Source organism: Oncorhynchus tshawytscha, unplaced genomic scaffold, assembly GCF_018296145.1.
Source record: "Oncorhynchus tshawytscha isolate Ot180627B unplaced genomic scaffold, Otsh_v2.0 Un_contig_5282_pilon_pilon, whole genome shotgun sequence".
NCBI lineage: Eukaryota > Metazoa > Chordata > Actinopteri > Salmoniformes > Salmonidae > Oncorhynchus > Oncorhynchus tshawytscha.
The window spans coordinates 16,036-42,921 of record NW_024607951.1 but is presented as its reverse complement, the minus strand read 5'-3'; the positions used below and the strand labels follow the sequence as shown (position 1 = coordinate 42,921).

The 26,886-nt window shown below is 47.1% G+C and overlaps 3 protein-coding genes and 1 pseudogene across 6 annotated transcripts; 3 read left to right on the top strand and 1 right to left on the bottom strand.

Annotated features, from left to right (window-relative positions):
- Positions 1-233: 233 nt before the first annotated feature.
- LOC121843139 (A-agglutinin anchorage subunit-like) lies at positions 234-1,980 on the top strand. Its single transcript, XM_042312754.1, has 5 exons — positions 234-962; positions 1,071-1,156; positions 1,256-1,298; positions 1,476-1,595; positions 1,788-1,980. The coding sequence occupies exons 1-5, from the start codon at positions 526-528 to the stop codon at positions 1,978-1,980; spliced, it is 879 nt and encodes a 292-aa protein (XP_042168688.1). The 5' UTR covers positions 234-525.
- Positions 1,981-3,086: 1,106 nt separating this feature from the next.
- On the top strand, positions 3,087-5,964 carry LOC112259430 (ubiquitin carboxyl-terminal hydrolase 37-like). Of its 2 annotated transcripts, XR_006081453.1 has the most exons (9): positions 3,087-3,287; positions 3,415-3,551; positions 3,723-3,816; positions 3,913-3,992; positions 4,443-4,580; positions 4,682-4,755; positions 5,144-5,213; positions 5,315-5,453; positions 5,676-5,964. XR_006081453.1 is itself a non-coding variant. In XM_042312755.1 (8 exons), the coding sequence occupies exons 1-8, from the start codon at positions 3,126-3,128 to the stop codon at positions 5,779-5,781; spliced, it is 930 nt and encodes a 309-aa protein (XP_042168689.1). In that variant the 5' UTR covers positions 3,087-3,125; the 3' UTR covers positions 5,782-5,964. The 2 variants fall into 2 exon arrangements, 1 of the variants encoding a protein (XP_042168689.1); XM_042312755.1 differs by lacking the exon at positions 5,144-5,213.
- Positions 5,965-15,345: 9,381 nt separating this feature from the next.
- LOC121843138 lies at positions 15,346-18,688 on the bottom strand (annotated as a pseudogene).
- A 2,822-nt stretch (positions 18,689-21,510) lies between these two features.
- Positions 21,511-24,453, top strand: LOC121843141 (ubiquitin carboxyl-terminal hydrolase 37-like). 3 transcript variants are annotated; one of them, XR_006081454.1, is made up of 9 exons: positions 21,511-21,712; positions 21,840-21,976; positions 22,148-22,241; positions 22,338-22,417; positions 22,875-23,012; positions 23,116-23,189; positions 23,591-23,660; positions 23,762-23,900; positions 24,117-24,453. XR_006081454.1 is itself a non-coding variant. In XM_042312758.1 (8 exons), the coding sequence occupies exons 1-8, from the start codon at positions 21,551-21,553 to the stop codon at positions 24,088-24,090; spliced, it is 843 nt and encodes a 280-aa protein (XP_042168692.1). In that variant the 5' UTR covers positions 21,511-21,550; the 3' UTR covers positions 24,091-24,199. The 3 variants fall into 3 exon arrangements, 2 of the variants coding, with proteins under 2 accessions (XP_042168692.1, XP_042168691.1); XM_042312758.1 differs by lacking the exon at positions 23,591-23,660 and having other exon boundaries at positions 24,072-24,199; XM_042312757.1 differs by lacking the exon at positions 23,591-23,660 and having other exon boundaries at positions 21,512-21,712.
- Positions 24,454-26,886: the final 2,433 nt, after the last annotated feature.

Below are 26,886 nucleotides of genomic sequence, written 5' to 3'. Positions count from 1 at the left end.
AAATTATTTTTCAACATTTTGGTGTGTGTGATTTGTTTGCTATTTACGCTGGTAACTTCTGCAAACTAAGGCACAGTCTACAAATACACTGAAATGGGATGTTTGTGTTGCTGTAAAAAGGTATATGTCTATTCTGGGCTAGAATTTGTCTAATTCTGTTACGCTTTAGAGTATATTCTATTCTTTTCAGCTATTCCTAGTTGTTTCATTGTCTATTTATGTGTCCCAAATGGCAGAATTTGGGACAGAGGGTATAACTGTATGGTTACAATGGTTTTATTTTTATAAACATGTATATTTGCTATTTGTTAGCCTATGATACAGAATTCAATATGATTGGGCGACGAGTTCTTTATTTTATGGTCAGATCATGTGGTTTGGATGTGACATTTGCTGCTAGTTCAAATATAACATATATAATGTTTCTCCAAACAGAAAAAGAAGTGCAGAGTTCGCCTCGGGATTGTGAGCCGCTGTCCATCGCCGTTCCCAATCCCACCCAAACTGACGTCATTGGACGCCAGCATGGTAACTGCGTCAGTTTGGAAAAACCGGGAGAAGAAGAACGTAAAGGATCACCACCAACTTGATTCTTCCTTTGTCTCTTCTTTCCATTTGAAACCGTCTACAACATCTCTGACGCCCCTCGACACCTTATCTGGCCGAACACCAATCGGCACTCCATCCCCCTCACCCCCCTCACCCTCTGGATCCCCTGCCAGATCCCCTTCCACTCGCTCCAAGTTCTTCGGCCTCTCTTCTCTCGCCTCTCTCCACATGTCATCTCTCTCTTCTTCTTCTTCAGAGGAGGAAGGATCACAGACTTCCTCCCCTTTTAGTGATTCTTCTGTTTCCCTGGCTGTCTCAACTCAGTTTTCCTCCTCCTCCCCTGCCCCCCAGTCCTCCTCTCCAAACCCCCTGGACCACCATGGAGAGACCAACAAAGACAGTGAGACTGCCAGGTACTGCAGCCTGATATCACATTTCATGCCAACCAACACCATGAAATTGAAATGAAAAAAACAATATAATATAGCTAACCTAATGCATATGTCTGTGTGTCTTTACAGAGATCTTATGAGCTCTGAGGTCAAAGAGGTGGGGGCAGTTGTTCCACAGACAAAGAGAATGGTACCCCTATTTGCTGGCATCGCAGGTCTGTAAACGGGTGCCATTTTTTGGTGCTATTTGTCTCAATTCATCTTTGACAAAGCTTCTCTCTTACCGCTCTCCGTCTCTCTGTCTCTCTCTGCAGAGGCCTCCATTGACCTGAAGGCTTCCTCTGTCTCCTTGGAGAGGTAAGTACTGTAGACAATAGCCACCTTCATCTCACTCAACTCTACATAAGAGTGGTCGCTCACACCATGACATGGTAAGGAATATATGTATGCCTGTACATTAAAACAGTGTTCAAACAGACCGATTGGTGTTGAGCTACTGCTACTGAGGCCTCTACCCTGTCTCTCTTCCTCCAGGCCATTGGTCAGGTCTCGGGAAGCCATGGCTTGCCTCCCCAACCTGGTCAGCAAGAGTAGCACCCAGCTGGGGGAGCAGAGCTGCACAGGCGAGGGCGAAGACAACACCAAGCTCCTCGGGTAAAACACACACACATCTACACACACACACACACAAACCTACTCTTATCTCTGAGCTCTGCTTTTTGTTTTAAATAATTCAGTGTGGTACTCAGAGTTATCTTGTGTTCATGCCTTACAAATCCATTCATTAGTTTACCTTTGGTCCACAGTTCAGATATTAGTGTGTAACTGATGGCTTCTTTCCCACAGGTTGCCTAATATTGGCAACACCTGCTTCATGAACTCTGCTCTGCAGTGCCTGCTGGGGCTGCCAGCATTTTGCAGAGACATCCTGAGACAGCAGAACATCTGGAGTTCCTCCCCCTCTTCTAAACTGCTATGGTATACAGCCTCGCTCTCACCCTCCTGTCCCACCTGTACACACACTGACCCACCCACCTAGACGCTTATAGTTACAGTACACAAGTTCCGCCTCAATGTATGTGTCAGTGGAGGCTGCTGAGGGGAGGGCGGCTCGTAATCATGTCTGAAATGGACTAAATGGAATGGCATCAAACACATGGAAACCATATGTTTGATGTATTTGATAGCATTCCACTGATTCCGCTCCAGCCATTACCACGAACCCGTCCTCCCCAATTAAGGTGCCATCAACCTCCTGTGGTATGTATGTATCTATGTGTCTATGTATCTATGTATAAAAAACAAAAATATTAACGCAACATGCAACAATTTCAAAGATTTTACAATTCATATAAGGAAATTAGTCTATTGAAATAAATGCATTAGGACATAATCTATGGATTTCACGACTGAGCAAGGGTGCAGCCATGGGTGGGGCTGGGAGGGCATAGGCCCACCCACTGGGGAGTTAGGCCCAGCCGAGAATGAGATTTCCCCACAAAAGGGCTTTATTACAGACAGAAATACTCCTCAGCACCCCCTCAGACGATGCCGCAGGTGAAGAAGCTGGATATGGAGGTCCTGGGCTTGTGTGGTTACACGTGGTCTGCGGTTGGAAGGCCGGTTGGACATACTGCTAAATTCTCTAAAACAATGTTGGAGATGGCTTATGGTATAGAAATGAACATTCAATTCTCTGGCAACAGCTCAGGTGGAGATTCCTGCTGTCAGCATGCCAATTGCACACTCCCTCAAAACCTGAGACATCTGTGGTATTGTGTTGTGTAATAAAACTGCACATTTTAGAGTGGCCTTTTATTGTCCTCAGCACAAGGTGCACCTGTGTAATGATCATGCTGTTTAATCAGCTTCTTGATATGCCACCTGTCAGGTGGATGGATTATCTTGGCAAAGGATAAATGCTCACTAACAGATATGCAAACAAATCTGTGCACAGAAATACGCTTTTTTGTGTGTATGGATGGATGGATGTATATTGTCCTTCGTACACTCTTAGTGTCTCATATGATTTTTAAGATAAAACCAACCCAACTCAGCTTCTGATTAACACCAGAGATGATTTCCTGTCACAATCAGGAATCAGTTGAATCATATTTGATCAGAGGCTAAAGTAGAAGCACAGAGCTAATCTGTGGCCAAGGTGAGAGAGTGAAACCTGAATGCATGCTCTTTGTCTCCCTCCACAGCTGCTTTGCCAAGTTACATCAGGCCAGGCTTTCTGGAGGCACTGTTAATGCTAAGAACAAGGAATATAAGAAAATCCTTCAAACAGTCAAGCGCTGTCTTTCCGTTGTCAATGAGGACTATGAGGAAGACTATGAACAGGTAAGATATTATTTGCTAAAAGACTCACTTAACAATAAACCTGGGACACGTGACAGTGTTTTTCCTCAGCTCTGTTTCAGTTGTAGTTGTTGATGTATTTTCTGCTTCTTTCCCATTCTTCTCTTAGGATGCCCATGAATGTGTGTTGCTCCTCCTCTTTCAGCTGAAGGAGGAGGGTATGGCATTAAAGGGCTCACCAGAGCCATACACCTGCCCCGTGAAGCAGTTAGAATTCAAGCTGAAGACTTCCCGTACCTGCACCAGGTAACAGCTGTCATTTGTATACGGTGTACCTTGATGTCGTCATCACATTTGTGAGGAGGTTTAATGTCAGCATAACATGCAGGATACAGAGGTAAAGCATTAAGATAGTGTGTAGAGGGATCAAAAGGTTTGTGTTGGATAGCTGATGCATTTCTCTCCGTACTTCTGAAGCTGTGGAGTTATAGTGTATGGTCAGGAGGATTATAATCACCTGTCACTGAGCCTGAGCCATTACCTGACACACAGCCTGGACCTCTACTTTAAGGTCAGCACTTAGCTTAAACCAAGAGTTAGTATGTCAAGGAACACTATCATTAATGTCATAATGTTCATAATTGTATTGCTATCCTTTGTCACCTAGCCATCTGCGTTAGAGTGTGCATGCAGGGTGTGCTCAGGCAGCATGGCATCTGTGACTAGGCACTTCCTCACGCTGCCCCGGTGAGTCCCCCCATCATCATCTCAGATTACAATTGACAGTCCTGATCTAACTCACCAAACTGGGTTATTGATTTGAGTACAAGACTGATTCCTTTGTCTGTGTGAATGCCTGCCTGGTCGTCTGTGTATGTGAATGCCTGTCTGTCTGTCTGTCTGTCTGTCTCTGTGTCTGTCTGTGTGTGTGTGAATGCCTGCCTGGTCGTCTGTGTCTGTGAATGTGCCTGGTCGTCTGTGTGTGTGAATGCCTGCCTGTCTCTGTCTGTGTGAATGCCTGTCTGTCTGTCTGTCTGTGCTGTCTGTCTGTGGTCTGTCTGTCCTGTCTGTCTGTCTGTCTGTCTGTCTGTCTGTCTGTCTGTCTGTCTGTCTGTCTGTCTGTCTGTCTGTCTGTCTGTCTGTCTGTCTGTCTGTCTGTCTGTCTGTCTGTCTGTCTGTCTGTCTGTCTCTGAGCAGGGTCCTAATGCTTCATATCAAGCGATTTACTGCAGGCAACTGGGAGCCAGAGAAGGTGGATGATCCCATGTCCATCCCTGCAGAAATAACCCTCCCAGCCGTATGTGGGAAGACAGCCCATGTCCAGTATGGAGCCAGGTTGGTTTACACTCTGTTTGGGGACATTGCACATTGAGTAGCCAACACACACCATGATTTTCACACACTAGATATTTATTTTCAATGCCATCAATTCACAGGGCAAGCTCCCTGGGGAGAAACAACATGGACAACACACCTGCAAACTCCCCGAAAGGCACCCTTGATAGACCAGGTAGGACATTGTGTTACTGACATCATGCAGAACACCCTCTCATGAAACAGGACTGTTGAGGAAAGCAAGTCGGAAGCTGAAGTTAAGAGTATATTTGTTGATGGGTTTCCACTTCACTTTCTGGTTTGTATTTACACTATATTTGATATACCCCCACCAGCTTCAAATTCCTCTGACCAGCTAGAGAAACCAGCTGACAGTGAGAAAAAGCAGCAGGCAGCCGCTGTGGTGAGGAGAGAGAGAGAGAAATAGAGAGAGAGAGAAAAATAAATAACAGATAATTAGATCCAGTTGAGATAGTGGACGGATCAAGATGAGGCAGTTATAGAAGGCACCCCTATCCTGTAGACAAAATAACAATCCTATCATTAAATGTGTTTCCTTACAGAGACACCAGCCAGACAATATCTACAAATTGTCAAGTGTGATCTCACATCTGGGAGACAACATGTATACAGGTATGCAGGCACGCAGGTATGCAGGCACGCAGGTATGCAGGCACGCACACACAATTATGAAAGCTTAATGTACACTCTATTTTGTTTCCCTTGTTCCCTAGGCCACTACATCAGTGATGTTTTGGACAGCCGTGGCAGTGGGTGGCTCTGCCTGGATGACGCACATGTCTTGAGGACAGATGAGGCCACTGTGCTGAAGGCGATTGCACAGACTGCCTACATCCTGTTCTATGTCTGCAGGTAAGGCTCTAGGCCACAAATTTGAGAAGAATGTCACAAATGGAGTCAATGACGACAATGAGTCATCAAGAAAAAAAAAAAAGTGTTTACCAAAGCTAGAAAGATGATTCATTGACCACGCATTAAGAGTTATCCCTTTAACCTGTAATCCCTCTGTATGTGTTATTTTTCAGACATTGTATGTACATGTAAGATCTCCCTGTCATTTCTCATTGATTGAAGTGGAGCAGGTGAAGGAGACCAGGCCCCTCACTACCAGGAGAAGCACCAGGAGAACCCATCATTAAACTCAGGGAGAGGCACAGCGCTCAGGGACCACCTGGAGTAGCACCTACCACACACCAAGAAACATCAGATTCATCGAATTAGGCTGCCCTACACCACCATCAACTGCCTTAGACCACCATAAAGCTGCCCTAGACCACCATCAGGCTGCCCATCACCACCATCAAGCTGCCCTACACCACCATCAGACTGCCCTACTCCACCATCAAGCTGCCCTACACCACCATCAGACCCTACCACCATCAAGCTGCCCCTCGACCACCATCAGGCTGCCCTATCAAGCTGCCCTAGACCACCATCAAGCTGCCCTACACCACCATCAAGCTGCCCTATACCACCATCAAGCTGCCCTAGACCACCATCAAGCTGCCTTAGACCACCATCAAGCTGCCCTACACCACCATCAAGCTGCCCTAGACCACCATCAACTGCCTTAGACCACCATCAAGCTGCCCTACACACCATCAAGCTGCCCTAGACCACCATCAAGCTGCCCTACACCACCATCAGGCTGCCCTAGACCACCATCAAGCTGCCCTACACCACCATCAGACTGCCCTAGACCACCATCAAGCTGCCCTAGACCACCATCAAGCTGCCCTAGACCACCATAGACACCATCAAGCTGCCCTAGACCACCAGCTGCCTTAGACCCACCATCAAGCTGCCCTAGACCACAAGCTGCCCTAGACCACCATCAGGCTGCCCTAGACCACCATGGACACCAGGCTGCCCTAGACCACCTGGACATCAGGCCCTAGACCACCATCAGACCCTAGACCATGGACATCAGGCTGCCCTAGACCACCTGGACATCAGGCTGCCCTAGACCACCAGAACACCAGGCTGCCCTAGACCACCTGGACATCAGGCTGCCCTAGACCACCATGCTGCCCTAGACCACCAGAAGAAACAGCCTACACCACAAAGCATGTACCCACTCTAAGCCATCTACTGTATGTTTACAATTATATAAATATAAAACATCTCACCGACCGAGTGCAATTAATGTTCTTTTACTGTACATGGTAGTGAATAAATGTACCTACAGTGCATTCAGAAAGTATTCAGATCCCTTGACTTGTTCCACATTTAGTTAAGTTACAGCCTTATTCTAAAATGGATTCAATTATTTTTTCATCTTCTCATCAATCTACCCCATAATGACAGCAAAAACAGGTTTTTAGATTTTTTTTGCAAATTTATCAAGGAAACATAAAGCTAAACTATCACATTTACATAAGTATTCAGACCCATTACTCAGTACTTTGTTGAAGCACCTTTGGCAGCGATTACGGCATCAAGTTTTCTTGGGCATGACGCTCTAAGCTTAGCACATCTGTATTTGGGGAGTTTCTCACATTCTTCTCTGCAGATCCTCTCAAGCTCTGTCGTGTAGGAAGGGGAGCATCGCTGCACAGCTATTTTCAGGTCTCCAGAGATGTTCAATCAGGTTCAAGTCCGGGCTCTGGCTGGGCCACTCAAGGACATTCAGAGACTTGTCCCCAAGCCACCCCTGCGTTATCTTGGCTGTGTGCTAAGGGTCGTTGACCTGTTGGAAGGTGAACCTTCGCCCCAGTCTGAGGTCCTGAGCGCTCTGGAGCTGGTTTTCATCAAGCATCTCTCTGTGCTTTGTGCCGTTCATCTTTCCCTCGATTCTGACTAGTTCTACCAGTCCCTGCTGCTGAAAAACATCCCCACAGCATGATGCTGCCACCACCATGCTTCACCATAGAAATGGTGCCAGGTTTCCTCCAGACATGGCGCTTGGCATTCAGGCCAAAGAGTTCAATCTTGGTTTCATCAGACCAGAGAATCTTGATTCTCATGGTCTGAGAGTGTCACGTTCTGACCTTTATTTCCTTTGTTTTGTCATTATTTAGTATGGTCAGGGCGTGAGTTGGGTGGGCAGTCTATGTTTGTTTTTCTATGATTTGGGTATTTCTATGTTTCAGCCTAGTATGGTTCTCAATCAGAGGCAGGTGTCATTAGTTGTCTCTGATTGAGAATCATACTTAGGTAGCCTGGGTGTCACTGTGTGTTTGTGGGTGATTGTTCCTGTCTCTGTGTTTTGCACCAGATAGGGCTGTTTTGGGTTTTCATGTTTCTTGTTTTTGTTAGTTTGTTCATGTGAAGTGATTTATTAAAACATGAATCAAAATAACCACGCTGCGCTTTGGTCCGCCTCTCCGTCAATGGAAGAAATCCCTTACAGAGAGTCTTTAGGTGGCTTTTGGCAAACTCCAAGCGTGCTGTCATGTGCCTTTTACTGAGAAGTGGCTTCCGTCTGACCACTCTACCATAAAGACCTGGTTGGTGGAGTTCTGCAGAGATGGTTGTCCTTTTGGAGGTTTCGCAAATCTCCACAGAGGAACTCTGGAGCTCTGTCATAGTGACCATCAGGTTCCTGGTAGCTCAGTTTGGCCAGGCGGCCAGCTCTAGGAGTCTTTGGGGTTCCAAACTTCTTCCATTTAGGAATGATGGAGGACAATTCCTTCGACCTCATGGTTTGGTTTTAGTTCTGACATGCACTGTGAACTGGGACCTTATATAAACCTTTCTTATACAGGCCTTTCTAATCGACCTGGCCGGGGTATCCTGGAAGGATATTGATCTCATCCCGTCAGTAGAGGATGCCTGGTTATTTTTTTTAAATGCCTTCCTACCCATCTTAAATAAGCATGCCCCATTCAAGAAATTTAGAACCAGGAACAGATATAGCCCTTGGTTCTCCCCAGACCTGACTGCCCTTAACCAACAAAAAAACATCCTTTGGCATTCTGCATTAGCATTGAACAGCCCCCGTGATATGCAGCTTTTCAGGGAAGCCACCACTGATAAATCCACTATAATTGAGAATTTCAATAAGCATTTTTCTACGGCTGGCCATGCTTTCCACCTGGCTACTCCTACCCCGGTCAACAGCACTGCACCCCCCACAGCATTTCGCCCAAGCCTTCCCCATTTCTCCTTCTCCCAAATCCAGTCAGCTGATGTTCTAAAAGAGCTGCAAAATCTGGACCCCTACAAATCAGCCGGGCTAGACAATCTGGACCCCTTTTTTCTAAAATTATCTGCTGAAATTGTTGCCACCCCTATTACTAGCCTGTTCAACCTCTCTTTCGTGTCGTCTGAGATTCCCAAAGATTGGAAAGCAGCTGCGGTCATCCCCCTCTTCAAAGGGGGGGATCACTCTTGACCCAAACTGCTACAGACCTATATCTATCCTACCCTGCCTTTCTAAGGTCTTCGAAAGCCAAGTCAACAAACAGATTAGCAACCATTTTGAATCTCACCATACCTTCTCTGCTATGCAATCTGGTTTCAGAGCTGGTCATGGGTGCACCTCAGCCACGCTCAAGGTCCTAAACGATATCTTAACCGCCATCGATAAGAAACATTACTGTGCAGCCGTATTCATTGATCTGGCCAAGGCTTTCGACTCTGTCAATCACCACATCCTCATCGGCAGACTCGACAGCCTTGGTTTCTCAAATGATTGTCTCGGCTGGTTCACCAACTACTTCTCTGATAGAGTTCAGTGTGTCAAATCGGAGGGTCTGCTGTCCGGACCTCTGGCAGTCTCTATGGGGGTGCCACAGGGTTCAATTCTTGGACCGACTCTCTTCTCTGTATACATCAATGATGTCGCTCTTGCTGCTGGTGAGTCTCTGATCCACCTCTACGCAGACGACACCATTCTGTATACTTCTGGCCCTTCTTTGGACACTGTGTTAACAACCCTCCAGGCAAGCTTCAATACCATACAACTCTCCTTCCGTGGCCTCCAATTGCTCTTAAATACAAGTAAAACTAAATGCATGCTATCCAACTGATAGCTGCCTTCACCTGCCCGCCTGTCCAACATCACTACTCTGGACGGTTCTGACTTAGAATACGTGGACAACTACAAATACCTAGGTGTCTGGTTGGACTGTAAACTCTCCCTCCAGACCCACATCAAACATCTCCAATCCAAAGTTAAATCTATTGACTGTATGTTTGTTTTACTCCATGTGTAACTCTGTGTTGTTGTATGTGTCAAACTGCTTTGCTTTATCTTGGCCAGGTCGCAATTGTAAATGAGAACTTGTTCTCAACTTGCCTACCTGGTTAAATAAAGGTGAAATCAAAAATAAATCAAATAAATAGACAGGTGTGTGCCGTTCCAAACCATGTACAATCATGTACAAGTATTTCTGTTTTTTGATTTTGTATAAATTTGCTACAATGTCTAAAAACCTGTCTTCACTTTGTCATTATGGGGTATTGTGTGTAGATTGATGATTTTTTATATCCATTTTGAATAAGGCTGTAACATAACAACATGTGGAAAAAGTCAAGGGGTGTGAATCCGTTCTGAATGCACTGTATAAGAGGCAATCTGTATCATTCATTCATGTTGGGTAAAAAGAGGTAAAAGTTCATATTACAACAATATTGTGTGTCTGTGCACAGTCTATCTACGCACTCCCAGGGTTTCTTCTCAGGGTTTAATGTAACCACAAATACAATGAAGTAAGGGAACAATGAATGGCAATGTAACATAGACCATACATCACATATCAGTTTGGAGACAGTCTTGACCCACAACTACTGTGGGAAAGACTAAGAGGACATCAATGTGTTGCACAAGAAATATAGAAGAAAAAAATATTTTTCTACAATGGATATGTTTATTGGTCTTTTACAACAACAACAATAAAAGTCTAGAAATACAAGAAATAAAAGGAGATGATGAATACCTGGTCGTCAACAGCCAGTCCACTAATAATAACAACCTTCAGGATGTTAAAGCTTTGAACCCAATGAAATCCTACTTTCTGCCTGGCAGACAGAAGGCTCCATAAATCATGCTGTTATAACACTGGTTCACACCAACACCATGGGAGAGGTGCTTATGGTATAATATGACACTAAAGCTATGAAACTGGTTCAAACACTACACACTTTTTTCCCCTCATGTCTTTATTGAGAAGTGTCTTTCAGAAGAAACAGATAAACCTTTTTTCCCCAATTTGTTCTGGTTTAAAATAATAATAAAGACCTCAAATATGTAATTAGTCATTTACAAAATGGTCATTTATGTTTAACATTTAATAATCAAGGCATCAACAAGTGTGCATATTCAAATTGATCGATTGCTCTTCCCTGAACCACTGAATTAAAACCAACGCTCTAACACTCCATAAATCTTCAATAAAACATGAATTACCCTTCTGTAAATCATGCTAATATTATTCAGCCATTTGTAATGTATTGAAATGAAGGTGACACGAGATGTCAAAGAGACCTTTTTGAGTTAAGTATTTTGTACATGGTACAGAAAACATAACTGAATAGCCAGAATTATACATAGTGTCACGCCCTGGTCAAAGTATTTTGTGTTTATCTTCATGTATTGGGTCAGGCCAGGGTGTGGCATGGGTTTTTGTATGTGGTGTGTATATATTGGGATTGTAGCTAGTGGGGTGATCTAGTAAAGTCTATGGCTGTCTGGAGTGGTTCTCAATCAGAGGCAGGTGTTTATCGTTGTCTCTGATTGGGAACCATATTTAGGCAGCCATATTCTTTGAGTTTGTCGTGGGTGATTGTCCTTAGTGTCCTTGTTCCTGTCTTTGTTAGTTTTCACAAGTATAGGCTGTTTCGGTTTTCGTTTCGTTCATTTACGTTCTTTGTTTTGTAGTGTTTGTATTTATTCGTGTTTACGTTCGTTCATTAAACATGGATCGCAATCTACACGCTGCATTTTGGTCCGACTCTCCTTCACCACATGAAAACCGTTACAGAATCACCCACCACAAACGGACCAAGCAGCGTGTCAACAGGCAGGAGCAGCCCAAAGAGGAGATGCGCAATAAGGATTTCTGGACATGGGAGGAAATCCTCGACGGGAGAGGACCCTGGGCTAAACCAGGGGAATGTAGCCGCCCAAAGGTGCAGCAGGAGAAGAGGCAACAGGAGCAGCCCAAAGAGGAGGACAGTATGGACTATATTTCTTGGGAGGAGATAGACAGGTGGGCGGTCGACCCAGGGAGAGTGCCGGTGCCCGCCTGGGATTCGATGGAGCAGTGCAAGGAAGGTTACAGGAGAATGAGGTTGGCGAAGCAAGCACGGTGGCGCGGACGGAAGCCCGAGAGTCAGCCCCAAACATTTCTTGGGGGGCTCACAGGGAGTATGGCTACGCCAGGTAGGTGACCTGCGCAAACTCCCTGTGCTTACCGGGGGCTAGAGAGACCGGGCAGGCACCGTGTTATGCAGTGGTGCCGGTGTCCCCAGTGCGGGTGCATAGCCCGGTGCGGTATATTCCAGCTCCGCGTATCGGCCGGGCTAGAGTGGGCATCGAGCCAGGTAAGGTTGGGCAGGCTCGGTGCTCAAGAGCTCCAGTGCGCCTGCACGGTCCGGTCTATCCAGTACCACCTCCACACACCAGCCCTCCGGTGGCAGCTCCTCGCACCAGGCTTCCTGTGCGTGTCCTCGGTTCAGTACCACCAGTGCCAGCACCACGCATCAGGCCTACAGTGCGCCTCGCCTCTCCAGCGCTGCCGGAGCCTTTCTCCTCTCCTGCGCTACCGGAGTCTCCCGCCTGTTCAGCGCAGCCAGAGCCTTCCTCCTCTACAGCGCTGCTGGAGTCTCCCGCCTGTTCAGCGCAGCCAGAGCTGCCAGCCTGCATGGAGCAGCCAGAGCTGCCGTCCTGCATGGAGCAGCCAGAGCTGTCGGTCTGCATGGATCAGCCAGAGCTGCCATGGAGCAGCCAGAGCTGCAGTCTGCATGGAGCAGCCAGAGCTGGAGCAGAGCAGCCAGAGCTGCCAGTCTGCATGGAGCAGCCAGAGCTGTCAGTCTGCATGGAGCAGCCAGAGCTGTCAGTCTGCATGGAGCAGCCAGAGCTGTCAGTCTGCATGGAGCAGCCAGAGCTGTCAGTCTGCATGGAGCAGCCAGAGCTGTCAGTCTGCATGGAGCAGCCAGAGCTGTCAGTCTGCATGGAGCAGCCAGAGCTGTCAGTCTGCATGGAGCAGCCAGAGCTGTCAGTCTGCATGGAGCAGCCAGAGATGTCAGTCTGCATGGAGCAGCCAGAGCTGTCAGTCTGCATGGAGCAGCCAGAGCTGTCAGTCTGCATGGAGCAGCCAGAGCTGTCAGTCTGCATGGAGCAGCCAGAGCTGTCAGTCTGCATGGAGCAGCCAGAGCTGTCAGTCTGCATGGAGCAGCCAGAGCTGTCAGTCTGCATGGAGCAGCCAGAGCTGTCAGTCTGCATGGAGCAGCCAGAGCTGTCAGTCTGCATGGAGCAGCCAGAGCTGTCAGTCTGCATGGAGCAGCCAGAGCTGTCAGTCTGCATGGAGCTGTCAGTCTGCATGGAGCAGCCAGAGCTGCCAGTCTGCAAGGAGCTGTCCAGTCTGCAAGGAGCTGTCAGTCTGCAAGGAGCTGTCAGTCTGCAAGGAGGAGCTGCCAGTCTGCAAGGAGCTGCCAGTCTGCAAGCTGCCAGTCTGCAAGGAGCTGCCAGTCTGCACGGAGCCGCCAGAGCTGCCAGTCTGTAAGAAGCCGCCAGAGCTGTCAGCCTACTGGATGGAGCAGCCAGAGCTGTCAGTCTGCATGGAGCAGCCAGAGCTGTCAGTCTGCATGGAGCAGCCAGAGCTGTCAGTCTGCATGAAGCAGCCAGAGCTGTCAGTCTGCATGAAGCAGCCAGAGCTGTCAGTCTGCATGAAGCAGCCAGAGCTGTCAGTCTGCATGAAGCAGCCAGATATGTCAGTCTGCATGAAGCAGCCAGAGCTGCCAGTCTGCAAGGAGCTGCCAGTCTGCAAGGAGCTGCCAGTCTGCACGGAGCTGTCAGTCTGCAAGGAGCTGCCAGTCTGCAAGGAGCTGCCAGTCTGTAAGGAGCTGCCAGTCTGCAAGAAGCTGCCAGTCTGTACAGAGCCGCCAGAGCTGCCAGTCTGTAAGAAGCCGCCAGAGCTGTCAGCCTACATGGAGCAGCCAGAGCCGCCAGTCAGCGTGGAGCAACCAGAGCCGCCAGTCAGCATGGAGCATCCAGATCTTTCAGTCTTCCAGGATCAGCCAGACTCTTCCAGATCCGCCAGTCAGCAGACTCTTCCAGATCCGCCAGTCAGCCAGACTCTTCCAGATCCGCCAGTCAGCCAGACTCTTCCAGATCCGCCAGTCAGCCAGACTCTTCCAGATCCGCCAGTCAGCCAGACTCTTCCAGATCCGCCAGTCAACCAGACTTTCCAGATCCGCTAGTCAACCAGACTTTTGCAGATCCGCCAGTCGGCCAGGATCTGCCAGTCAGCCAGGATCCGCCAGTCGGCCAGGTTCCGCCAGTCGGCCAGGATCCGCCAGGCGGCCAGGATCTGCCAGCCAGCCAGGATCTGGTAGATCCATCAACCTGTTTGAGCTTCCTCTCACTCCTGAGCTTCCTCTCACTCCCGAGCTTCCTCTCACTCCCGAGCTTCCTCTCACTCCCGAGCTTCCTCTCACTCCCGAGCTTCCTCTCACTCCCGAGCTTCCTCTCACTCCCGAGCTTCCTCTCACTCCCGAGCTTTCTCTCACTCCCGAGCTTCCTCTCACTCCCGAGCTTTCTCTCACTCCCGAGTTTCCCCTCAGTCCCGATCTGCTCCTCAGTCCAGTGGGGTTCTGGGTGAGGACTACTAGGCCATGGTCGGCGGCGAGGGTGGACTATCCATGGACCCAAGGAGATGGGACTAAGACATTGACTGAGTGGGGTCCACGTCCCGCGCCGGAGCCGCCACCATGGACAGACGCCCACCCGGACCCTCCCTATTGTTTTGAGGTGCGTTCGGGAGTCCGCACCTTAGGGGGGTTCTGTCACGCCCTGGTCTTAGTATTTTGTGTTTATCTTCATGTATTGGGTCAGGCCAGGGTGTGGCATGGGTTTTTGTATGTGGTGTGTATATATTGGGATTGTAGCTAGTGGGGTGATCTAGTAAAGTCTATGGCTGTCTGGAGTGGCTCTCAATCAGAGGCAGGTGTTTATCGTTGTCTCTGATTGGGAACCATATTTAGGTAGCCATATTCTTTGAGTTTGTCGTGGGTGATTGTCCTTAGTGTCCTTGTTCCTGTCTTTGTTAGTTTTCACAAGTATAGGCTGTTTCGGTTTTCGTTTCGTTCATTTACGTTCTTTGTTTTGTAGTGTTTGTATTTATTCGTGTTTACGTTCGTTCATTAAACATGGATCGCAATCTACACGCTGCATTTTGGTCCGACTCTCCTTCACCACATGAAAACCGTTACACATAGCAATATTATAGTATGTCAAGCACACATTTGGGCTGTCTTTCTAAAAAAAGGGCCTTTGCTCCAAGTCTGACAAACCTAATTCCACACATTGATATGTCAAATATAAAATGGTGGGTTATTGGACAAGGTTATATTGGTAAAGTTAACAGGGTCTTTTGCTGGTCATATATATAGGGGGAATGCTGAGGCAACATGGCGTGGTACAATCTAATTTACTACAAACCTGCTACTAAAGAGTTATTCACATAGTTATTTTTATACTAAACTAAGTGGATTGCAGTATCTCTATGACAGTGGTGGTTTTGATGAAAACATTTCTGTGGGATCATCATTTAGGCTACCATTTAAAAATAATTCTCGCTTATGCTGTGCTTTGTTTTACATATCCTGGTCCAATACTGTACAATCATGAAAGACATGTTTTTACCGACTTGTGTGCAGTCGTCCACCTGTGTGCCAGTAAACCAGCTGAAATGACAGTGGTTAATTCTAGCTAGAGGGCTGTTTGATTCTAATGGCTGTTCCAGGGAAGTAGCTTAACATAATTATGGTAAACTCCTGCTATTTGTTTTCGAGTGCCTATGCACACTCAGACGCCTATGCAATTTAAATGCACTTTTATCTGCAATTGATGTTAAAAACGAATCCAAGGCTTGATGTGCGGTATATTCATATGGAGGAGATGATGGATTTGCTTGGCCCTGCAGCTTGCCATAGAGGGGTAAGGCAGAGTAGTGGGGTCCACTGCTGGTGTCTGGGGTTAGGAGAACAGGGGTAAGGTTTGTGGGGGCAGAGACCATGCTGCGTGTGGGCTGGAGGGAGCGCGTCTACTCTGGTTGGGGAGCTGCTGGCGTCTCGTTGGCATTGGCGTCCGTGGTCTTGTTTTCCACCTCATCGTCGGATAGGAGGTTGAGCGATGTTCCCTCCACCTGCAGCTGACGCCTGCCTGAGCGGCTGGAGGAGAAACTGATGGGGCCTCCACGCCTGCAGGGGACAGAGGGGGCCAGGAGAGGTATTAGTAAAGAGGACCATCAATTTGGCCGATATACACATCTGTTTGTGTGTCTGTGTGCGGGGGCTCTAAATACCTGAGGCGGCGCTTGAGTGTGTTGACCTCACGGCTGAGACCCTCGCTGCTCTCAGTGGCATCGTCCAGCTCCCTCTGCAGCTTCCTGCGGTAGGCGTTGGCACGTGTGGCCTCCTCCTCAGCCTCCTCAAGCTGCCTCTTCAGCTGCTTCATGCGAGAGTTGGCCTTCTCCATCTGACCCAGCCAAGGAGTCACAACAGACATCAACAATGATGAACAGTCAATACTAATACTTACAATACTCAGCAGTCCTATGGTCCAGTGGTTACTGGAAATAACCTACTGTAGGAAAGACTCCAATCCTAAATCTTCACACCTATCCAATCCTGGTCCACCTCTGCAAGTTGTACTGATTTGGATAGAATTCCTTCTTTAGCTGTGGAACATCTTAAAAATGGACTATGCAGAATTCACCTCATTTCTGTTTGTGTCAAAACAAGCAGTCATTGTGTAGAGAATCCATAACCAAAAATCTATATATTTTCAGCTGTTGTACAAAACCGAAAGTAAAAGACGCAAAACTAAACTTAAGAACGCAAAGCATAGAAATGGAGCACTTAGAACAGATCTATCGCTTCTTAGACTTGTTTTCAATGAGAATTAAATATCTATAACTCAAATGTCTATGTTAATTTGGTTAAGTCTCCCAAAAAGTTACATATTGTAGCTTTAATATCTGGGACGTCCAAACTTCCGTGACAAGCTCCTCACCTGTTCCTTGTACTGGTCGGAATGTTCCTTGTTCCTTGTACTGGTCCACCTGCATGCACACCTCCTTCAGCTTCTTCTCTGTCTGTCTCACAAGCTTATTGGCCACTGCTCGCTCCCTGATAGGAGGACAGAGGAATGAGGTCATAGAACAGTTAGAGCACCACAGGAACCGCACTGTAACAAAGGCTGTCAGTCATAGATCTTCAAGTACATCTCTTAAGATTGCTTTTGACTCATTACATTGATCACATTAACATTTAGATCACAATCAAGAACCTCTCTTCCAACGGGCTGAGCTTGTTCTAAGGCCCTCATGAACTCCTCCTGAGTCTTGGTCTCCTATTTCACCTTGTCTAATAAGGTATGGAGTTGTTATAAGAGAGTTGCTGTGTTTCTCACTTAGCCTCCTGCTCCAGCTGCTCCTCCAGCTGCAGTATCTTGGCCTCCAGGGCGGTGATGGAGGCCTTGAACCGGCTCTTCACGGAGCCCTCCAGCTCGCCCAACTTGGCCCGCAAGTCCTTGTTCTGCCTCTCCAGCTGCTGGCGCGCATTTTCACTCTTCTGGGTCATGCTGCGCTCTGCCACAAGCTCCAGGGTCAGGGTGTCCACCTGGGGGAGGAGAGGGGGAAGAGAGAGGTGGAGAGAGGAAAACAGGGAATGAAGGAGAGAGGAGAAAGTGAGAGAGAGATAAGGCTACTTTTTATGGTAGGGCTGAATAATGGATTGTTCCCTGGTGGTAGTAGGATCTACAATCTACTCTGCGAGAACAAATGATGCTTTGCATCTATGTCATGATCTGTTGACAGTTGTGACCGGTGTGGTGGCGACCAACTGGGTTTACAGAACAGCAAATATACAACAAATGTACTAACGTTAGTATTTTTGTTTAGTTTACAGTCACTAGGCAGAGTGGCACCTTTTCAATGAGGTACGGTCAGAGATTAATAGATCCATCTGTGTTAAGGTGCTCCTAACAGTATACGCTGATGAAGACTGCTTGTCGGTCGGAAAAGTTGGATATTAGGTTATTAAATTATTCAGCACCAATTCATCAAGTCAAATTCTGTGAATGTGTGAATGTAGGCCACTTGACCAATAAAAGTAGTTTTGATTCTGATAGACAGTAATGTTACTTTGAATCTCCTAGCCTCTTCCCATATCCCATACAATCACGCGTCAGTGGCCCAGGGAGCATGGGAGAAAGATAACCCAATGTTTTCTCAATAAAAAACAGGTGTATTGGCAAGAACCTAGTTATTTTGTATATTTTATGAAATAGGAATAACTCTGAATACACGATCAATTCATTTTGTAAATTATTTTTCAACATTTTGGTGTGTGTGATTTGTTTGCTATTTACGCTGGTAACGCGTAGACAGGCGCATCATAATTTGGTTTATGACATCACAATGTGAAATAGGCAACATATTTTGATGTTCTGCAAACTAAGGCACAGTCTACAAATACACTGAAATGGGATGTTTGTGTTGCTGTAAAAAGGTATATGTCTATTCTGGGCTAGAATTTGTCTAATTCTGTTACGCTTTAGAGTATATTCTATTCTTTTCAGCTATTCCTAGTTGTTTCATTGTCTATTTATGTGTCCCAAATGGCAGAATTTGGGACAGAGGGTATAACTGTATGGTTACAATGGTTTTATTTTTCTAAACATGTATATTTGCTATTTGTTAGCCTATGATACAGAATTCAATATGATTGGGCGACGAGTTCTTTATTTTATGGTCAGATCATGTGGTTTGGATGTGACATTTGCTGCTAGTTCAAATATAACATATATAATGTTTCTCCAAACAGAAAAAGAAGTGCAGAGTTCGCCTCGGGATTGTGAGCCGCTGTCCATCGCCGTTCCCAATCCCACCCAAACTGACGTCATTGGACGCCAGCATGGTAACTGCGTCAGTTTGGAAAAACCGGGAGAAGAAGAACGTAAAGGATCACCACCAACTTGATTCTTCCTTTGTCTCTTCTTTCCATTTGAAACCGTCTACAACATCTCTGACGCCCCTCGACCCCTTATCTGGCCGAACACCAATCGGCACTCCATCCCCCTCACCCCCCTCACCCTCTGGATCCCCTGCCAGATCCCCTTCCACTCGCTCCAAGTTCTTCGGCCTCTCTTCTCTCGCCTCTCTCCACATGTCATCTCTCTCTTCTTCTTCGAGGAGGAGGAAGGATCACAGACCTCCTCCCCTTTTAGTGCTTCTTCTGTTTCCCTGGCTGTCTCAACTCAGTTTTCCTCCTCTGCCACTCCCCCCAGTCCTGCCTGCCCTTCCTCCACAACCCACGTCTCCTCCCCTGCCCCCCAGTCCTCCTCTCCAAACCCCCTGGACCACCATGGAGAGACCAACAAAGACAGTGAGACTGCCAGGTACTGCAGCCTGATATCACATTTCATGCCAACCAACACCATGAAATTGAAATGAAAAAAACAATATAATATAGCTAACCTAATGCATATGTCTGTGTGTCTTTACAGAGATCTTATGAGCTCTGAGGTCAAAGAGGTGGGGGCAGTTGTTCCACAGACAAAGAGAATGGTACCCCTATTTGCTGGCATCGCAGGTCTGTAAACGGGTGCCATTTTTTGGTGCTATTTGTCTCAATTCATCTTTGACAAAGCTTCTCTCTTACCGCTCTCCGTCTCTCTGTCTCTCTCTGCAGAGGCCTCCATTGACCTGAAGGCTTCCTCTGTCTCCTTGGAGAGGTAAGTACTGTAGACAATAGCCACCTTCATCTCACTCAACTCTACATAAGAGTGGTCACTCACACCATGACATGGTAAGGAATATATGTATGCCTGTACATTAAAACAGTGTTCAAACAGACCGATTGGTGTTGAGCTACTGCTACTGAGGCCTCTACCCTGTCTCTCTTCCTCCAGGCCATTGGTCAGGTCTCGGGAAGCCATGGCTTGCCTCCCCAACCTGGTCAGCAAGAGTAGCACCCAGCTGGGGGAGCAGAGCTGCACAGGCGAGGGCGAAGACAACACCAAAACTCCTCACACGGTAAAACACACACACATCTACACACACACACACAAACCTACTCTTATCTCTGAGCTCTGCTTTTTGTTTGAAATAATTCAGTGTGGTACTCAGAGTTATCTTGTGTTCAAGACAGCAAATTACAAATGCATTCATTAGTTTACCTTTGGTCCACAGTTCAGATATTAGTGTGTAACTGATGGCTTCTTTCCCACAGGTTGCCTAATATTGGCAACACCTGCTTCATGAACTCTGCTCTGCAGTGCCTGCTGGGGCTGCCAGCATTTTGCAGAGACATCCTGAGACAGCAGAACATCTGGAGTTCCTCCCCCTCTTCTAAACTGCTATGGTATACAGCCTCGCTCTCACCCTCCTGTCCCACCTGTACACACACTGACCCACCCACCTAGACGCTTATAGTTACAGTACACAAGTTCCGCCTCAATGTATGTGTCAGTGGAGGCTGCTGAGGGGAGGGCGGCTCGTAATCATGTCTGAAATGGACTAAATGGAATGGCATCAAACACATGGAAACCATATGTTTGATGTATTTGATAGCATTCCACTGATTCCGCTCCAGCCATTACCACGAACCCGTCCTCCCCAATTAAGGTGCCATCAACCTCCTGTGGTATGTATGTATCTATGTGTCTATGTATCTATGTATAAAAAACAAAAATATTAACGCAACATGCAACAATTTCAAAGATTTTACAATTCATATAAGGAAATTAGTCTATTGAAATAAATGCATTAGGACATAATCTATGGATTTCACGACTGAGCAAGGGTGCAGCCATGGGTGGGGCTGGGAGGGCATAGGCCCACCCACTGGGGAGTTAGGCCCAGCCGATCAGAATGAGATTTCCCCACAAAAGGGCTTTATTACAGACAGAAATACTCCTCAGCACCCCCTCAGACGATGCCGCAGGTGAAGAAGCTGGATATGGAGATCCTGGGCTTGTGTGGTTACACGTGGTCTGCGGTTGGAAGGCCGGTTGGACATACTGCTAAATTCTCTAAAACAATGTTGGAGATGGCTTATGGTATAGAAATGAACATTCAATTCTCTGGCAACAGCTCAGGTGGAGATTCCTGCTGTCAGCATGCCAATACACTCCCTCAAAACCTGAGACATCTGTGGTATTGTGTTGTGTAATAAAACTGCACATTTTAGAGTGGCCTTTTATTGTCCTCAGCACAAGGTGCACCTGTGTAATGATCATGCTGTTTAATCAGCTTCTTGATATGCCACCTGTCAGGTGGATGGATTATCTTGGCAAAGAATAAATGCTCACTAACAGATATGCAAACAAATCTGTGCACAGAAATACGCTTTTTTGTGTGTATAGAAGTATGTATGTATGTATGTATGTATGTATGTATGTATGTATGTATGTATGTATGTATGTATGTATGTATGTATGTATGTATGTATGTATGTATGTATGTATGTGGATGTGTATGTATGTATGTATGTATGTATGTATGTATGTATGTATGTATGGATGGATGGATGGATGGATGGATGGATGGATGGATGGATGGATGGATGGATGGATGGATATATATATATTGTCCTTCGTACACTCTTAGTGTCTCATATGATTTTTAAGATAAAAACAAACCCAAATCAGCTTCTGATTAACACCAGAGATGATTTCCTGTCACAGCCAGGAATCATTTGAATCATATTTGATCAGAGGCTAAAGTAGAAGCACAGAGCTAATCTGTGGCCAAGGTGAGAGAGTGAAACCTGAATGCATGCTCTTTGTCTCCCTCCACAGCTGCTTTGCCAAGTTACATCAGGCCAGGCTTTCTGGAGGCACTGTTAATGCTAAGAACAAGGAATATAAGAAAATCCTTCAAACAGTCAAGCGCTGTCTTTCCGTTGTCAATGAGGACTATGAGGAAGACTATGAACAGGTAAGATATTATTTGCTAAAAGACTCACTTAACAATAAACCTGGGACACGTGACAGTGTTTTTCCTCAGCTCTGTTTCAGTTGTAGTTGTTGATGTATTTTCTGCTTCTTTCCCATTCTTCTCTTAGGATGCCCATGAATGTGTGTTGCTCCTCCTCTTTCAGCTGAAGGAGGAGGGTATGGCATTAAAGGGCTCACCAGAGCCATACACCTGCCCCGTGAAGCAGTTAGAATTCAAGCTGAAGACTTCCCGTACCTGCACCAGGTAACAGCTGTCATTTGTATACGGTGTACCTTGATGTCGTCATCACATTTGTGAGGAGGTTTAATGTCAGCATAACATGCAGGATACAGAGGTAAAGCATTAAGATAGTGTGTAGAGGGATCAAAAGGTTTGTGTTGGATAGCTGATGCATTTCTCTCCGTACTTCTGAAGCTGTGGAGTTATAGTGTATGGTCAGGAGGATTATAATCACCTGTCACTGAGCCTGAGCCATTACCTGACACACAGCCTGGACCTCTACTTTAAGGTCAGCACTTAGCTTAAACCAAGAGTTAGTATGTCAAGGAACACTATCATTAATGTCATAATGTTCATAATTGTATTGCTATCCTTTGTCACCTAGCCATCTGCGTTAGAGTGTGCATGCAGGGTGTGCTCAGGCAGCATGGCATCTGTGACTAGGCACTTCCTCACGCTGCCCCGGTGAGTCCCCTCATCATCATCTCAGATTACAATTGACAGTCCTGATCTAACTCACCAAACTGGGTTATTGATTTGAGTACAAGACTGATTCCTTTGTCTGTGTGAATGCCTGCCTGGTCGTCTGTGTATGTGAATGCCTGCCTGGTCGTCTGTGTTTGTGTCTGTCTGTCTGTCTGTCTGTCTGTCTGTCTGTCTGTCTGTGTGTGAATGCTGCCTGTCTGTCTGTCTGTGGTCTGTCTGTCTGTCGTCTGTGCCTGGTCTGTCTGTGTGAATGCCTGCCTGGTCGTCTGTCTGTGCCTGCCTGTCGTCTGTGTGTCTGTCCTGTCTGTGTGTGTGAATGCCTGTCTGTGTGTCTGCCTGCCTGTGTCCTGTCTGTCTGTCTGTCTGTCTGTCTGTCTCTGTGTGTCTGTGCCTGTCGTCTGTGTATGTGAATGCCTGCCTGCCTGTCTCTGAGCAGGGTCCTAATGCTTCATATCAAGCGATTTACTGCAGGCGACTGGGAGCCAGAGAAGGTGGATGATCCCATGTCCATCCCTGCAGAAATAACCCTCCCAGCCGTATGTGGGAAGACAGCCCATGTCCAGTATGGAGCCAGGTTGGTTTACACTCTGTTTGGGGACATTGCACATTGAGTAGCCAACACACACCATGATTTTCACACACTAGATATTTATTTTCAATGCCATCAATTTACACAGGGCAAGCTCCCTGGGGAGAAACAACATGGACAACACACCTGCAAACTCCCCGAAAGGCACCCTTGATAGACCAGGTAGGACATTGTGTTACTGACATCATGCAGAACACCCTCTCATGAAACAGGACTGTTGAGGAAAGCAAGTCGGAAGCTGACGTTAAGAGTATATTTGTTGATGGGTTTCCACTTCACTTTCTGGTTTGTATTTACACTATATTTGATATACCCCCACCAGCTTCAAATTCCTCTGACCAGCTAGAGAAACCAGCTGACAGTGAGAAAAAGCAGCAGGCAGCCGCTGTGGTGAGGAGAGAGAGAGGGAGAGAGAGAGAAATAGAGAGAGAGAGAGAGAAAATAAATAACAGATAATTAGATCCAGTTGAGATAGTGGGCGGATCAAGATGAGGCAGTTATAGAAGGCACCCCTATCCTGTAGACAAAATAACAATCCTATCATTAAATGTGTTTCCTTACAGAGACACCAGCCAGACAATATCTACAAATTGTCAAGTGTGATCTCACATCTGGGAGACAACATGTATACAGGTATGCAGGCATGCAGGTATGCAGGCACGCAGGTATGCAGGCACGCACACACAATTATGAAAGCTTAATGTACACTCTATTTTGTTTCCCTTGTTCCCTAGGCCACTACATCAGTGATGTTTTGGACAGCCGTGGCAGTGGGTGGCTCTGCCTGGATGACGCACATGTCTTGAGGACAGATGAGGCCACTGTGCTGAAGGCGATTGCACAGACTGCCTACATCCTGTTCTATGTCTGCAGGTAAGGCTCTAGGCCACAAATTTGAGAAGAATGTCACAAATGGAGTCAATGACGACAATGAGTCATCAAGAAAAAAAAAAGTGTTTACCAAAGCTAGAAAGATGATTCATTGACCACGCATTAAGAGTTATCCCTTTAACCTGTAATCCCTCTGTATGTGTTATTTTTCAGACATTGTATGTACATGTAAGATCTCCCTGTCATTTCTCATTGAAGTGGAGCAGGTGAAGGAGACCAGGCCCCTCACTACCAGGAGAAGCACCAGGAGAACCCATCATTAAACTCAGGGAGAGGCACAGCGCTCAGGGACCACCTGGAGTAGCACCTACCACACACCAAGAAACATCAGATTCATCGAATTAGGCTGCCCTACACCACCATCAACTGCCTTAGACCACCATAAAGCTGCCCTAGACCACCATCAGGCTGCCCATCACCACCATCAAGCTGCCCTACACCACCATCAGACTGCCCTACTCCACCATCAAGCTGCCCTCGACCACCATCAGGCTGCCCTACACCACCATCAAGCTGCCCTAGACCACCATCAAGCTGCCCACCATCAAGCTGCCACCATCAAGCTGCCCTACCACCATCAAGCTGCCCTACACCACCATCAAGCTGCCCTACACCACCATCAGACTATCCTAGACCACCATCAAGCTGCCCTAGACCACCATCAGACTATCCTAGACCATTAGGACATCACGCTGCCCTAAACCACCTAGACACCAAGCTGCCCTAGACCACCAGAACACCAGGCTGCCCTAGACCACCAGAACACCAGGCTGCCCTAGACCACCTGGACATCAGGCTGCCCTAGACCACCTGGACATCAGGCTGCCCTAGACCACCTGGACATCAGGCTGCCCTAGACCACCTGGACATCAGGCTGCCCTAGACCACCAGAACACCAGGCTGCCCTAGACCACCTGGACATCAGGCTGCCCTAGACCACCATGCTGCCCTAGACCACCAGAAGAAACAGCCTACACCACAAAGCATGTACCCACTCTAAGCCATCTACTGTATGTTTACAATTATATAAATATAAAACATCTCACCGACCGAGTGCAATTAATGTTCTTTTACTGTACATGGTAGTGAATAAATGTACCTACAGTGCATTCAGAAAGTATTCAGATCCCTTGACTTGTTCCACATTTAGTTAAGTTACAGCCTTATTCTAAAATGGATTCAATTATTTTTCATCTTCTCATCAATCTACCCCATAATGACAGCAAAAACAGGTTTTTAGATTTTTTTTGCAAATTTATCAAGGAAACATAAAGCTAAACTATCACATTTACATAAGTATTCAGACCCTTTACTCAGTACTTTGTTGAAGCACCTTTGGCAGCGATTACAGCCTCAAGTTTTCTTGGGTATGACGCTCTAAGCTTAGCACATCTGTATTTGGGGAGTTTCTCACATTCTTCTCTGCAGATCCTCTCAAGGTCTGTCGGGTAGGAAGGGGAGCATCGCTGCACAGCTATTTTCAGGACTCCAGAGATGTTCAATCAGGTTCAAGTCCGGGCTCTGGCTGGGCCACTCAAGGACATTCAGAGACTTGTCCCCAAGCCACCCCTGCGTTGTCTTGGCTGTGTGCTAAGGGTCGTTGAACTGTTGGAAGGTGAACCTTCGCCCCAGTCTGAGGTCCTGAACACTCTGGAGCTGGTTTTCATCAAGCATCTCTCTGTGCTTTGTGCCGTTCATCTTTCCCTCGATTCTGACTAGTCTACCAGTCCCTGCTGCTGAAAAACATCCCCACAGCATGATGCTGCCACCACCATGCTTCACCGTAGAAATGGTGCCAGGTTTCCTCCAGACATGGCGCTTGGCATTCAGGCCAAAGAGTTCAATCTTGGTTTCATCAGACCAGAGAATCTTGATTCTCATGGTCTGAGAGTGTCACGTTCTGACCTTTATTTCCTTTGTTTTGTCATTATTTAGTATGGTCAGGGCGTGAGTTGGGTGGGCAGTCTATGTTTGTTTTTCTAAGATTTGGGTATTTCTATGTTTCGGCCTAGTATGGTTCTCAATCAGAGGCAGGTGTCATTAGTTGTCTCTGATTGAGAATCATACTTAGGTAGCCTGGGTGTCACTGTGTATTTGTGGGTGATTGTTCCTGTCTCTGTGTTTTGCACCAGATAGGGCTGTTTTGGGTTTTCATGTTTCTTGTTTTTGTTAGTTTGTTCATGTGAAGTGATTTATTAAAACATGAATCAAAATAACCACGCTGCGCTTTGGTCCGCCTCTCCGTCAATGGAAGAAATCCCTTACAGAATCACCCACCACAACAGGACCAAGTGGCGTGGTAAACAGCAGCTGCAGCAAAAGCAGCAGCAGGAGAAGGAACAGCAACAGCGAGGTCAGGATTTCGGGACATGGGAGCAGAATCTGGACTACACAACTTGGGAGGAGATAGACAGGTGGGCGGTCGACCCAGGGAGAGTGCCGGAGCCCGCCTGGGATTCGATGGAGCAGTGCAAGGAAGGTTACAGGAGAATGAGGTTGGTGAAGCCAGCACGGCAGTGCGACAGGTACGAGAGGCAGCCCCAAACATTTTTTTGGGGGGGCAGACGAGGTGTGGTACTAAGCCAGGTAGCAGACCTGAGCTCACTCCTCGTGCTTATTATAAGCAGCGCATTACTGGTCAGGCACCGTGTTATGCGGTTAAGCGCACGGTGTCGCCAGTACGTGCCCATAGCCCGGTGCGCTATAGGGCAGCCCCCCGAAAGTGCCATGCGAGTGTGGGCATCGAGCCAGGGCGTATGGTGCCTGCTCAGCGGGTCTGGTCGCCGGTACTCAGTTTTGGTCCAGGGAATCCTGCGCCGGCTCTGCGTGCTGTGTCTCCGGGGCGCTGGGAGGGTGCAGTGCGTCCTCTGCCTGCGCTCCGCTCATGCCGGGCAAATGTGGGAGTGGAGCCTAAGGGAGAGGTGCGTGTAGTAAGCACTAGATCTCCCGTGCTTACCCACAGCCCGGT